Source organism: Marmota monax, unplaced genomic scaffold (assembly GCF_021218885.2).
Source record: "Marmota monax isolate L192 unplaced genomic scaffold, Marmota_monax_Labrador192_F-V1.1 WCK01_AAM20220418_F8-fsc00125, whole genome shotgun sequence".
NCBI lineage: Eukaryota > Metazoa > Chordata > Mammalia > Rodentia > Sciuridae > Marmota > Marmota monax.
In genome coordinates, this window is record NW_026695235.1 from 13,807,191 (window position 1) to 13,820,268 (window position 13,078).

Here is a 13,078-nt window from a genome sequence, read left to right on the forward strand (position 1 = left end):
GTGCTAGGTAAGTGCTCTACCACTGAGCCACAACCCCAGCCCGGATGTATACTTTTTAATATCAAAACTTATTGCAGAACTACTTTAACCAAAACAAGGTAGTACTGGTGTAAGGACAGACATAAAGACCAATGAAGCAGAACATAGAGCCCAGAAAGAAACCCTCACATCATGTTTAAATGACTTTCAACAAGGCTGCCAATACCAGTTAATAGGGAAAGAAGTCTTTTTAACAAATGGTGCTAGGAAAACTAGATATCCACTGTCAAAGCATGAGATTGGACCCTTATGTTACACCATACACAAAAATGAAATAAAATAGATAAAAACCTAAACTTATGAAATAATATTATAAAACTCTGCTGAGTATGGTAGCACATGCCTATGATAGCACATGCCTATAATCCCAGCAACTTGGGAGGCTGAGACAGGAGGAGGATTATAAGTTTAAGATCAACCTCAGCAATTTAGCAAGATCCTATCTAAAATTGAAAAACAGAAAAACGGGGCTGGGGTTGTGGCTCAGCAGTAGAGCACTTGTCTAGCAAGTGCGAGACCCTCGGTTCGATCCTCAGCACCACATAAAAATAAATAAAATAAAGATATTGCGTCCAACTACAAATAAAAAATATATATATTAAAAAAATAGAAAAGGGATAGGGATGTAGCATATTGGTAAAACACCCCCTGGGTTTAATCCCCAGTACCACAAATATATAAGCCCATGGAAATAGTTTTTTAGTTTCATTAAATGGGGCATGCTTCACCCATAATCATAGCTACTCAGGATGCTGAGGCAGAAAGATCAAAAGTTCACAGTCAACCTGGGCTACTTAGAAGACCCTATCTCCAAAAAGTTTTTTAAAAGGGCTGGAGATGTAGCTCGGTGATAGAATACCCCTGAGTTCCATCTTAAAGTAACAACAAAACAAATTAGGAAGTATATATTTTAACTCCAGGATAAAAAAAACTTAACCAGCCAGGCATGACATCATGTATCCACAGTCATAGTTACTTGGGAGGCTGAGGTAAGAGGATCCTTAAGCCTAGGAGTTCAAGATTCTACCTCAGAAAAAAACCATTAAGAAACATACAGTGTCAATCCTTTTGTGTAATTCTTCTTCTTCTTCTTTTTTTTTTTTAGTGGTCCTGGGGATTGAACCCACGGCCTTGTGCATGAGAAGCAAGCACTCTACCAACTGAGCTATATCCCCAGCTCCCCAGCCCTTTTTATTTTGGTTAAGACAGGACCTAAGTTTCCCCGGACAGCCTTGAATTTGCACTCCTTCTACCTCAGCCTCCCAAATCAGTAGGATTACAGGTGTGTTCCACACCCGGCCCAAGTAGCTATATTTCATACAGACAAAACAATATCTTTCCTTATTGTTATGCCACTGGGATTGTTAAAAGATGTTGAGTTCACTTTAAAATTAAGAGCTTAGAAAAACTTTATTACATTTATTGAAACTAAATTGAGAAAAATAAATGTTTCTAATTTTTAACAAGGAATGAACTAATTTTGACTGGACATTTGAGATATGTTTAAAGAAAAATAGGTTTATAACTTATAAACTTTAATATAAACTGTTGCTCAAAAACATGTGGAGGAGTTATGGCTCAGTGGTAGAACACTCACCTAACATGTTTGAGGCCCTGGGTTAGATCCTCAGCACCACATAAAGATAAATAAGTACAGGTATCGTGTCCATCTACAACTAAGAAATATTTTTTTAAAAAAGCACATGTAGCTGGGTGCAGTTGCGCAAGCCTATAATCCCAGCAACTTGGGAGGCTGAGGCAAGAGGATTTTGAGTTTAAAACCAGCCTCAGCAACTTAGCCAGGTGCTAAGCAACTCAGTGAGACCCTGTCTCTAAATAAAATACAAAAAAGTAGGGTTGGGAATGTGGCTCAGTGGTTGAGTGCACCAAATTCAATCCCCAGTACCCCAAAAGAGCATGAGTAATGAAATAGCAGGGCAGGAACATAAAAAATAGCACCCGTCTATAGAGTAGAAGATGCAGAAGTCCCTGAAACTATCACCACGAGCATCGAGCCTGCCCACCCAGATCTTGTGGAAGAATGAAAACACTTTTTGAGAAGGAGTGGCAGACAGCTGCTGAAGGGGAGGGCGGTGCGCTGGGTGTCACTCACCCCAGAGCTACAGCTGCATAAGCTGCGCCAGCCGAGCTCACTTCCTCACAGTCCCTCTGAAGAGTCTCCTGGATAAGCTCATCCACCACCTGCACAAGGTCCTATGGAGACACCAGCACAGGGGTCAAATACAGCGTCCCACCCAGGACAGAAATCTGGAGTGAAACCTTGTCACTAGACACTGTCTGAAGGTACCCACTGACAAAGCACTTGACCCCTATCGTGGAATCAGCCACACTGCTTCAGGAGAGGTCTCTGAGGAATGGCTAGGTGCCTTCCAGAGGGAAAAGCCAGGGAAGCCTGCTGGATAACCACCCTTCAGACGGCCCCACTGTGCCCTGTTCATCTTCACTTGTCCACATTGAACATCATCAACTTCTGTGGTGGTTCTTTGTGCTCCCCTCAGGACTCCCTGACTCCCCGCATGTGGTTATTGCCCAGTGCCTGCCTCTGAGTGGCCAGGATGACACATTCGAGTCCCACACCTGTGCAGTAAACAGGCTCTACTCAGTTCCTTGGAAACCCCTTGTGCCCGGGCACATAATACTACCATGATCCCACAGGTGCTGGCCAACCTATCCACTGGCCATCTCGAATGAAGAGGTGCTAATTTCAATCAGACCACACAGGCTGACGCTCTGGTAGTAAGCACTGAAGTACTGCTCTGACTACTGAGAAGAAAAGAGGGCTCTGACGTTAGCCTGGGGGTGTTAGGCTCAGTTCTGCCACATGAGGTCATGAACATGGGCAGATACTACCCTCCACTCTACTTGGCTCCTCTCCTTTGAGACCAGGCAACACAGCACCCCAACACAGGGCAGTGGGGGCCAAAGACATTTGTGCACAATGGACTTCTCAGAGCCCTGACCTAGAAGATTCCCTACCGCATCAGAGTACACAGGTGCAGGCTTTGGAGGCAGCACCTCAGGCTGCATGGAGAGCTGGCATAGACTGGGTGCCACAGATGGGGGTGGTGGAGGGACATGAGGCAGAGATACAGGTGAGGGTACGGGGACTGGAAGAGGCTGCGGAAGGAGACCCTGTGATGGCACATCCTGCTCTGCCTCACATTCTTCTCCTCTCCCATCACCTGGAAGAAAGGACACAGGAAAACATGTTACTGCAGATGCACACAAACAGCACCAGATGCAGTCATCTCCATGCAGGGACAGTCACACGGACCTAAAGGACTGCCCTCCCTGAAAACACCCATGGGACCCCTGAGGGTATATTGCTTCATGTGCAAAACAGCACTGTGGTGTCAGGGTGCCCAGAGAAGGACTTCAGAACTGTATGGAGAGGTACACCTGGGTACCAAGCCGAGGGCCCTCCAGGCCCCAGACTAAGACAGATGCTCCTGGGCATGGAGAGGCTTTGAGGAAAATGCAGGGCAGCTTCACTCACCCGATGTATCCAAGCTAGGTCTCTGAGCGTTGACGGGTAGCTCTGTGGCCAGGCTCTCCCCGACGTACTTGTTCTGGGAGTTGAAGCTGCACACGGGTGTGTGACGAGGAACTGGGGGCAATGGCCCTCCATTTACAACTTCACCAACCGACACTGTCAGCTTCCTGGTAATAAACACTGACTTCCTGGCCTTGGATAATCCCTCTGGTTCCAGGAATGCAGACCTGTTCAGCTCCACACAGCTACCCAGACCACAAAGAGCCCACAGAAAGGTGTCACTCAGGGAAGATGGCAGCTTCATCTTCCCAAATCTAGCTGTAATGCCACAAACCCAAACCTTGTCCTGTGTCCCCTAGGCCACATGCAGATGAGAGGAAGGCACAGACCACAGTAACCCCTACTGTCAGCCTCCATAACCACGTGGCCTAGCATGTAAACAACCACACGTGGGACAATATATGGTCCTGTCTCAAGAAAAGAAGCTGCTCATCTCCTGAAGGACAGCTCTGGAGAAAAGAGCTATAGGAGGAAGGGGCTGGAGAAACCCCACTGAGTATAATGATGCCAATTGCTGGGAGAGGGTTTGGAAATTTCATCATGGTCTCAAAATACTGACTGGAAGGTAGAGGAAAACACATCAGCCTGGCCTATTGCTACCTCTATCTCAACCATCTCAACTATCAGAAGTGGGCAGTGGTCACTCACAGGTCAGCAAAGGCTATCTTAAAGGAACAGAATAGGAAGATTCTTAAATTTAATCTTTGGATTCTTTGGTAACTCATGAAAAGCATTGATTTTTAGAGTCACAAAGAACTCGGTCTGAAACCAGTCTGCCCACAAACAGCATGTGACTTTGGGAGTACTTCCCAGCTCCATATCAGGAAAGCAGCAAGTGGAACATGCCTTCTCTAGGACTTGGCAAGCAACTGACACTTTTACAGCCCTTTATTGGAATGTAAAAAGAAAAAGGGAATGGGAGCAAAGCCCACAGTTCCAGTTTCAGCCCTTACCCATCAGAAACAGTGAGGCCATGATAGTTGAGGAAGTCTGTGGCCTCTTCGCAGTCTCTGAAAAGCAGCATGCGCACCACACCATCCAGGGGAAAGACAGTAGATCGCTGTGTGCTCACAGTATATGCAATGTTGAGAGCCCGGAGAGCATCCTTGCGGATCTGAAAGGGAAGGCAGTCTCAAATAAAGAAGCCAGTTAGACAAAGGCAACAGTCAACCCCACTTGACCAGCCTCACCCCCAAATTTTGGATTAATAATGCTGAGAATTTCAAAATTAGAGATTTTGTGCAAGTAATATGGGATCTCTGCTTTTTCGTTTCTGTCTGCATGAATGTTCACAAGGCTGAACCTGGCTGCCATGCTCAAGATTCCTCTTATCTGAGCCACAGTGAGCATCTGCACTGCACACTTCTCCTGGCAGTGATCAGCAGTGCCAATCCCAAGTCAAGGGACCATCACAAATCCCTCACAGGCTGCAGCAGTTTCCAGGAGAGGGAGCTATAACCCGCTTGGAAGAGCTCCACAGCAGAGAGATGCTTCAGCACCCCAAGTAACAATCTCTTCCTTCTTGTGCGACAAGCAGTCATTTTACTCACCTGATAGAAATAACAGTGTAAAAGACACGCATTCAGATAGGAAGCTGACTGGACCAGTTTGAAAAATCTCACAAAATTATTACTGTTCAGTGCAGCAAAAGCCTGGACAGCGAAGTCCACCTCGGGGGAGTTTCTGACATCTGGGTGAAATTGCTGCACTTCTCTGTTAGGGAGACAAAATGTTCAGAGTATTGTTTTTAATTAAACAACATTTCTAGAAAGATAGATCTGATAAATAACTAGATTTCAACAATACTGAGAAAGAGTGTCCTGTGGTGAAGTGTGCCTCTGAATTCACTTTTCTGATTTCAGAGTTACCACTCTGGACCTAGATCAATAAGGGTTTTCTTTAAAAGGATAAAATACACTGATTCAAGCAATAATTTAGTAATCATCAAAAAGTTATCTTAAAGTAATGCCGACTGGCCAGGTGCATTGGCACCTGCCTATAATCCCAGCAGCTCGGGAGACTGAGGCAGGAAAATCATGAGTTCAAAGCCAGCCTCAGCAATGGAGAGGTGCTAAGCAACTCAGTGAGAATCTGTCTACAAAGTACAAAATAGGCCTGGGGATGTGGTTCAGTGGGCAAGAGTGCCCCTGAGTTCAATCCCTGGTACCAAAAAAATAATGCTGACTGAATGCCAGCAGTATAACGACAAAGTTTGTTATTTTAAAAAAAAAATCAATTTGACTGAACTATTTAAGATAGAAACAAATGATTGTCATATATGAAAAGACAGCACAGCCATTTTCCATAGCCAGCTTATCTGCCAGGCTTAATTTTAAAACATAACCAATCACACATCTAGATGTTCTACAACAAAGTTCTTGGAGAAAATACTAAGCTAAAAAAAAAAAAAAAAAAATCACCATAAATAAGCTAAAAAAATTTTTCACCATAAATAAAAGAACCTTGGAACTAAAGGACAATAGCCAGCACTGAATTCAGTTTACCAACTCACAAACTTGGCCCAGAGACTCAGGCATATTTATCAGATAAAGGTCTACTTACATATCAAACCAGGGTTTAAAATTCCTTCTTTTTGGAGGGTGGCGTGGGGTACTGGGGATAGAACTCAGGGGCACTCACCATTGAGCCACATCATTAGCCCTATTTTTGTACTTCATAGAGACAGGGTTTCACTGAGTTGCTTAGCACCTCCCTGTTGCTCAGGCTGGCTTTAAACTTGCAATCCTCCTGTTTCAGCCTCCCCAGCTAGAGCTGCTGAGATTACAGGTATGTGCCAACATACTTGGCTTAAAATTCTTCCATTTTTAACATTGATACTTACCATTTTGTTTCACAGTGTTTTCCTTTCTCTTTCTTAGACCTTTGACAAAACTACCTAGAAAAAGCAAATTGCTAACAACTCTGATAGAATGTGGGCTTCCCTGTCCTGACTCACTACCTGTATGATCAGGAAGCTTTGGCCCTCATTTTCTCTCATTGAGGAGAAACATGCTCTGGAGTGAACATGAGGGTGTGAGTGAGATGTGCGGGTACAGTGCACACCCGTTGCTCTGCTCGCAGCTCAGCTGCTGACAGCTCAGACGAGGGCGTCCTGCTATCACCTAGTGTTCCCTAGCAGAGAGAGCTCAGCACTGTCAGCTATTGCAATCTTAAAGGCTCTTTTCCAAGCTAAATCTTGCCTTTTCACATATCATAGGCCATCTTGTGAATCAGGAAACTCACCTCAGGATGTCCCCCTTGTTGAGATTGAGCAGAACGTTGTACCCCTGGAACTCGGCTTCACTAGCACAGAAGATGCCTTTGTTCCTCAGATCTTGGTACATCTCTTTTAGACTCTGTAGGCACTTGGTCATGTTCTCATTGTTGATCTTGGCATCAAAGGAGGACATGGGCTCCTCACACATGAAGTGAGCACAGTGGATGTGAAATCGGGTGCACTTCTCTATCAGGGACACCGTCAGGGGATCACAGAGATGCTGCTGTGTAATGTCCTGGCCACAGGGGTGGGGAAGGATTACACACACACATGCATTATACTTGCACATGCTCCACACACACTGCCCTGGCAAAGAATCAACTATGAGAAAATCCATGCTTATCACCACTGAATTGCTTACTTTTCAACTTGAAACCAAGCCCATCAAGCACATTTTAAGAGGATTTTATAACAGTTTAAATAAAAGTATATTTTTGTTTTAGATTAAGATATTTGAGTAATTCAGGCACTATGGCAGATGCCTGTAATCCAGTGACTTGGGAGGCTGAGGTAGGAGAATCACAAGTTCAAAGCCAGCCTCAGAAACTTAGTGAGGCCCTATGCAACTTAGTGAGACCCTGTCTCAAGATACAAAATAAAAAGAGCTGGAGTAGGCTGGGGATATAGCTCAGTTAGTAGAGTGTTTGCCTTACATGCACAGGACCCTGGGTTCAACCCCAGAACCACACACACACAAAAGGGGGAGGGGGCTGGAGATGTAGCTCAGTGGTTAAGTGTCCTGGGTTCAATCCCTAGTAGTAAAATGAAAAGTGCTCCCAGTACGCCTTTGGAATATACATGCATTTCCTAGTCTCCTGACCAGAGGCAGCTGATACCTTCCGTATGCCCCGTGTGCGGTTCCACACGAAGTCGTACCAGTCCCGCAGGCTGCCTTCCTTCTGGTCCATGATCTGAGTCACCAAGTAGTCCATGGTCCTGCTGAGCACTGCAGATGGTCGTAGCTCATGTGGCAGAGGCTCCTCCTGATCAGCTGAAGACCGGCTATATTCCTTCACGGCCGCAGCATGGTCCACCTAGGAACACAGAACAGGGACAGGTTATTTGTGTGGCAGGTGCTGGGGTCACCTACTGGCACAGTTTTTCCTTTAATCAAGGGGGAAATCATGCATGCACTCACACGAGATCCATGCCTAAGAATACACTTTTAAAATGAACCCCTGGATTCAACCCCTTATCCAAAAAATAAAGATGAACTGAGGTTCAAAATGGTTGACAAAGCCACACAACTCGAGAGTTTCAGGGCCAAGATTTTTTTGTGTGTGTGGGACTAGAGAATGAATCCAGATGTACCTGTAAGCTATATCCCCCACCCTCTTAAAAATTATTTTTTAATTAAAATTTTAAAAACCTGAAGAGCAAAAGAATCTAGACTGGTGCAGATTTCTGAGGAATATGTGCTAACACAGTTCAGGAAGGGTGAGACTCTCTGATGCAGTAATTTAATGCATAGGATGTAGCTGAAGAAAATAATCAAAATATCATAGAAGCATTGCACACAAGATGCCAAACAATATTATAATTTGAACTGAAAAATTAAAAACAGTCTATCTACTGACTGCAAAAAATGGACAGTTTTGACAGAGCTACATAAAGACACATATGCTTCATTTAGAAAACACTTATGAATGTGTAACTAATTAGAATAAAATGTTTTAAAAAAGAAATGCTTATGAAGAAATCCTCATAAGACACGGAAGTGTTCATGAAAAGATACAAATTGAATCTAGATCATCCATCATCTCCATGTGCAGAACATAAATACAGAAAAGGGAAGGAATAAGACTGTAAAAAGGCATGGTGGCTCAGGAGACTGAGGCAGGAGGATCACAAGTTCAAAGCCAGCCACAGCAAAGGCAGGGTGCTAAGCAACCCAGTGAGACCCTGTCTCTAAATACAAAAAAGGGCTGGAGATGCAGCTCAGTGGTTGAATGCTCCAGAGTTCAATCCCCGGTGACTCCCCCCTCCCCCCGAAAAAAAACTGTAAAAAGAGGAAAAAATAAAATTTTAATCTAGATTTTAAAAACCCACATCAAGGTAGATCTCCTTTCCAAGACGAACCACTCTCTCCCTTGAGAGTGTCTCCCCTCCTTTCTTTAATAAATTTTCTTACCTTTCTTTAAAAAAAAAAAATCCTACATCTGTACTTTATTGCATTAAATATGATGTGGTTTAGTTGCATTACACAAAAACTACTTAGCCAACATGTCAGTATGAAATAGCTTAATATAACTATTAATAGCACAAATGCCCATCACCATCCAAAAAAAGCAAACATTCAAATCAAGTATCCACATGTACGGAAACCACAAAGAACAAGCCTTCCCCACCCCTGCCCAACACACCCCCACCTCCAACCCCTGATAAGAGGGGAGACCAGAGTCCCACCTGGTCAGTGCCTGGGACCACTTCGAAAACGCTAAGCTGACTCCGGGTCTCCCGCATGTACCGCTCCTTCTCAGGACACATGTCAGGGCATGTCCCAACAAAAGTCCTGGCTTTGTCCAGATCAGTCCTCTTCACCCGAGCTAAGTGATGTCAAGTAAGAGGTAAGGACATACCACAGGTTGGTTACTGGGAACCCACAGAAGTGTATTTTCATAGTAACAAAAGACAAAAATTGAAAAAAGAAAGAAACACAAATTACAAAGGAAAGAAATATTTTTAAAACCCATCAGACGAAGGGACTTTATGGCCTACCCTTTCAGACAGTAGACATCAAGGATCAAAAAGACCACCAGGGCCAGGCCTCTCCAACACTCAACAGAACTTCACTGCAGACTACAGATGGGCATCCTCTCACTCAAAGCTAGATGTACCACCAGTGTTCTAGAATTCTTTTTTTTTTTCTATTTTTGTTGTTGTTGTTGTTGTAGATGGACACCTTTATTTTTTTAATTTATTTTATTTTTTAAATAACTGTATTTTATTTATTTATTTTTATGTGGTGCCGAGGATCAAACCCAGTGCCTCACATGTGCTAGGCAAAGCACTCTACCACTAAGTCACAATCCCAGTCCAGTGTTCTGTTAATTCTTATGGTGACTTCAGTGATAAACAATCATGGTGTAGGATGTTTACTAAAGTGATAAATTTGTTAAATGCAACTATTCAAAATATACAAGTATTCTAGAATTCTCTCTCGTTATTTGTAATGGAAGTTAATGGGGTCTTGACCTGAGTAAGTACACGATTATTATCCACAGAATTCAAGGTTACATATTTATCTTTTCTGTTTATTTATCAGTACTGGGGATTGAACCCAGGGGTGCTTTATTACTGAGCTACACCCCATCCCATTTTTTATTTTATTTTATTTTTTGAGACAGTGTCTCACTAAGTTACTTAGGGCCTAAATTGCTGAGGCTGGTCTTGAACTTGCCATCCTCCTGCCTCAGCTCCTGAGTCGCTGGGGTTACAGGTGTGCAACATCGAGTCCAGCCTAAATGTATTTTTTAAATAAAATGGAATGCAATAACTTCACAACTCAAAATGTAATCTTATTTTTATTTTGAAAATAATTCAATACCTAGTAATAATTTTATTTAACATATAAAAATCACCATGTCAATGACATAATTTTTGGCAGTAGCTTTTATTACTGTGTTAAGGAAGCACTGTGATTATTCCAATTATTCAAAGCTTTTAAAAAACAAAACTCCAGGGATGGGGATGTGGCTCAGTGGTTAAATGCCCCTGGGTTCAATCCTCCAGTCCCAAAAAAAGAAATAAAATTAAAGAAAAAAAAAAAAAAAAAAGGAAACTCCTAAAACTGAAATTTAAGAAGAAAAATTGCAAAGAGTATGTATATTTACATGTTTGGTCACTGTATCTCTTTCACATTAATCAATACTTTGAAGGCGACACATTTACACAGCTCAACATTCCACGGGTGGGACTACGTCCAAAACCAAGCACTCTTCACCTCAACCCTTGGGACACCACCTTCTCATCATTATTTCATGCATATGTCTGCAAACACATTCATCTACATAGGTACACACACAGCACTCAACCCCAGGAAGACTGGTAAACAATAACAGGCAGAGGTGGCACATCAGAGACCCAGAGACTCAATGGCAGTTGAGCCCATGGAAAGGGACACTTCCCTACTGGGAAGCCACCTCACCATAACCTTTCCATGGACTCTGGAACCTGTGCCACAATACACATACCTTGCCGCATGATCCGGTCTCTTTGGTCAAGCAGGCGGTACTTCTCCTCAGATGTCTCAGCAACAGTACCTATCAGAGTACTAAGGGATGACACGGACGGCCCAAGGCCCTCAGAGCCCTCAGACCCAGAGTCAAATGGGTCTCCCTCAACCTGGTGAGCCTTCAGAAGACTTGGCTTCTTCACTGGAGAGCTATAGAAAAAAAATACATTAAGGTCCTTGTAACATTTCCATATCTGAACCTGTCAAGATTTTTGGGTCCTTTAAAACTGAGAAAGCATTAAAATGAGATAAGCCTTGATAAAACTGGTGATGAGAAAAGTCTTCTTTTCTTAATGAAAAAGAAGCAAGGCCAGGCACAGTGGCACATGCCTGTAATCCCAGCAAGTCAGGAGACAGAGGCAGGAGGATACAAAGTTCAAGACCAGCCTCAGCAACTTCACAAGACCCTGTCTCAAAATAAAAAATTAAAAAAAATTAAAAATAAAAATAAATAAATAAAAAATAAAAAGGGCTGGCAATGTAGCTCTGCGATAGCGTCCCCTGGGTTCAATCCCCAGTACCACATAAAAAGAAGGAGCAAGTAAGGCAGGCATGGTGGCACACACCAGTAGTCCTACCTACTTGGAAGGCAGGCAGGAGAATCACTTGAGCCCAGGAGTTTGAGACAAGTCTGAGCAATGTAGCAAGAGCTCATCTCAATGGGGGAAAAAAGTTGGTTACAGGCACAAAAGTAATATAATTATTTACTAGTTTTTAAATAATTTCTGAAATATTTCATGTTTTTAAAAGATGAAATGAACTAATTTAAACAGTTAAGATAAATATTTCTGGACTTCTATCTCAAAGCAATTAAATTCATTCTGGAAAAAAACACACCTTTAATGCCATAAGGAAATACTCTGCCTACATGCTGTAATACCCAACTTTATTTCTGTTGAAGGACACACTAAGCAGAACGGGTCTCAGCTTCCCCATTTTCTAGCTGTTTTTCAACATTTTCTAAACTTGAATGCCAAAGACAGTGTAAGACTGGTTGAGTGAGAAAAGAAAAATCAAAATCAAGCCAGCAATTAAACTGCAATCATGAAATGGAAAGTGAATCTGCAGGGCTGGGGATGTGGCTCAAGCGGTAGCACACTCGCCTGGCATGAGTGCAGCCCGGGTTCAATCCCAGCACCACATACAAAAAAAAGATGCTGTGTCCACCGATAACTAAAAAATAAATATCAAAAAAAAAGAAAGTGAATCTGCAAAGCGGGTGGACACACCTATAATCCCAGCTAGAGGATCACAAGTTCAAGGACAGCCTAGACAATATAGTGAGACCCTTTCTCAAAAAAAAAAAAAAAAGAATAGAAAAAAGGTTGGAGACTTAGCTCAGTGGTAGAGCACTTGCTTAGCATGAGTGAGGCCCCAAGTTCAATTCCTAGTACCACAAAATGAATAAATAAATACATAAATAAAATGAGGAAAACAATGCACTAGCCAAAAGAAAAGAAAGGTTAAGGCAGAGACTTGTCAAAGCAGGCCCAGTTGTAAATAGGACAGGAGCCAGCCAGCTCTCTCAGAACACAAACTCAGAGGAGGGGCCCCTGGGAAAGAGTTCCCCATACAGACAGGGCAGCATGTGATGAAAAAGCAACCACGCTCACACCAATTCACAGCTGCCCAGGGAGTGAGCATCCACTTTACTGCAATAAATGAAACCTATAAGAAGTTGTACAGAGGCTGAACAAATCCTTATTAAGAATGCAATTATTGGGGCTGGGGTTGTGGCTCAGTGGTAGGGAGCTCACCTAGCATGTCCATGGCACTGGATTTGATCCTCAGCACCACATAAAAATAAATAAATAAATAAAATAAAGGTATTGTGTCCAACTACAACTAAAACCAAAATATTAAAAAAAAAAAAAAAAAGAATTCAATTATTACAGTCAGATGTCTTAATGGGCAAAATTACTGAGATGCATTAGCATTTCAGGGGGGACTACAG

The 13,078-nt window shown here is 42.9% G+C and overlaps 1 protein-coding gene across 3 annotated transcripts in view; it reads right to left on the reverse strand.

The window, feature by feature from the left end:
- Positions 1 to 13,078, reverse strand: part of Mcm3ap (minichromosome maintenance complex component 3 associated protein) — a 44,670-nt gene that overhangs the window by 23,966 nt on the left and 7,626 nt on the right. For 2 of the 3 annotated variants that reach the window (XM_046439177.2, XM_046439178.2), the window contains exons 6-14: positions 11,084 to 11,274; positions 9,297 to 9,436; positions 7,727 to 7,924; positions 6,857 to 7,125; positions 5,164 to 5,326; positions 4,567 to 4,727; positions 3,557 to 3,798; positions 3,037 to 3,242; positions 2,153 to 2,253 (exon numbers count right to left, since the gene is read on the reverse strand). In XM_046439177.2, the coding sequence (XP_046295133.1) occupies positions 2,153 to 2,253; positions 3,037 to 3,242; positions 3,557 to 3,798; positions 4,567 to 4,727; positions 5,164 to 5,326; positions 6,857 to 7,125; positions 7,727 to 7,924; positions 9,297 to 9,436; positions 11,084 to 11,274 (1,671 nt within the window). The remainder of the gene's footprint in view (positions 1 to 2,152; positions 2,254 to 3,036; positions 3,243 to 3,556; positions 3,799 to 4,566; positions 4,728 to 5,163; positions 5,327 to 6,856; positions 7,126 to 7,726; positions 7,925 to 9,296; positions 9,437 to 11,083; positions 11,275 to 13,078) is intronic. The other variant, XM_058577317.1, reaches the window with a different exon arrangement.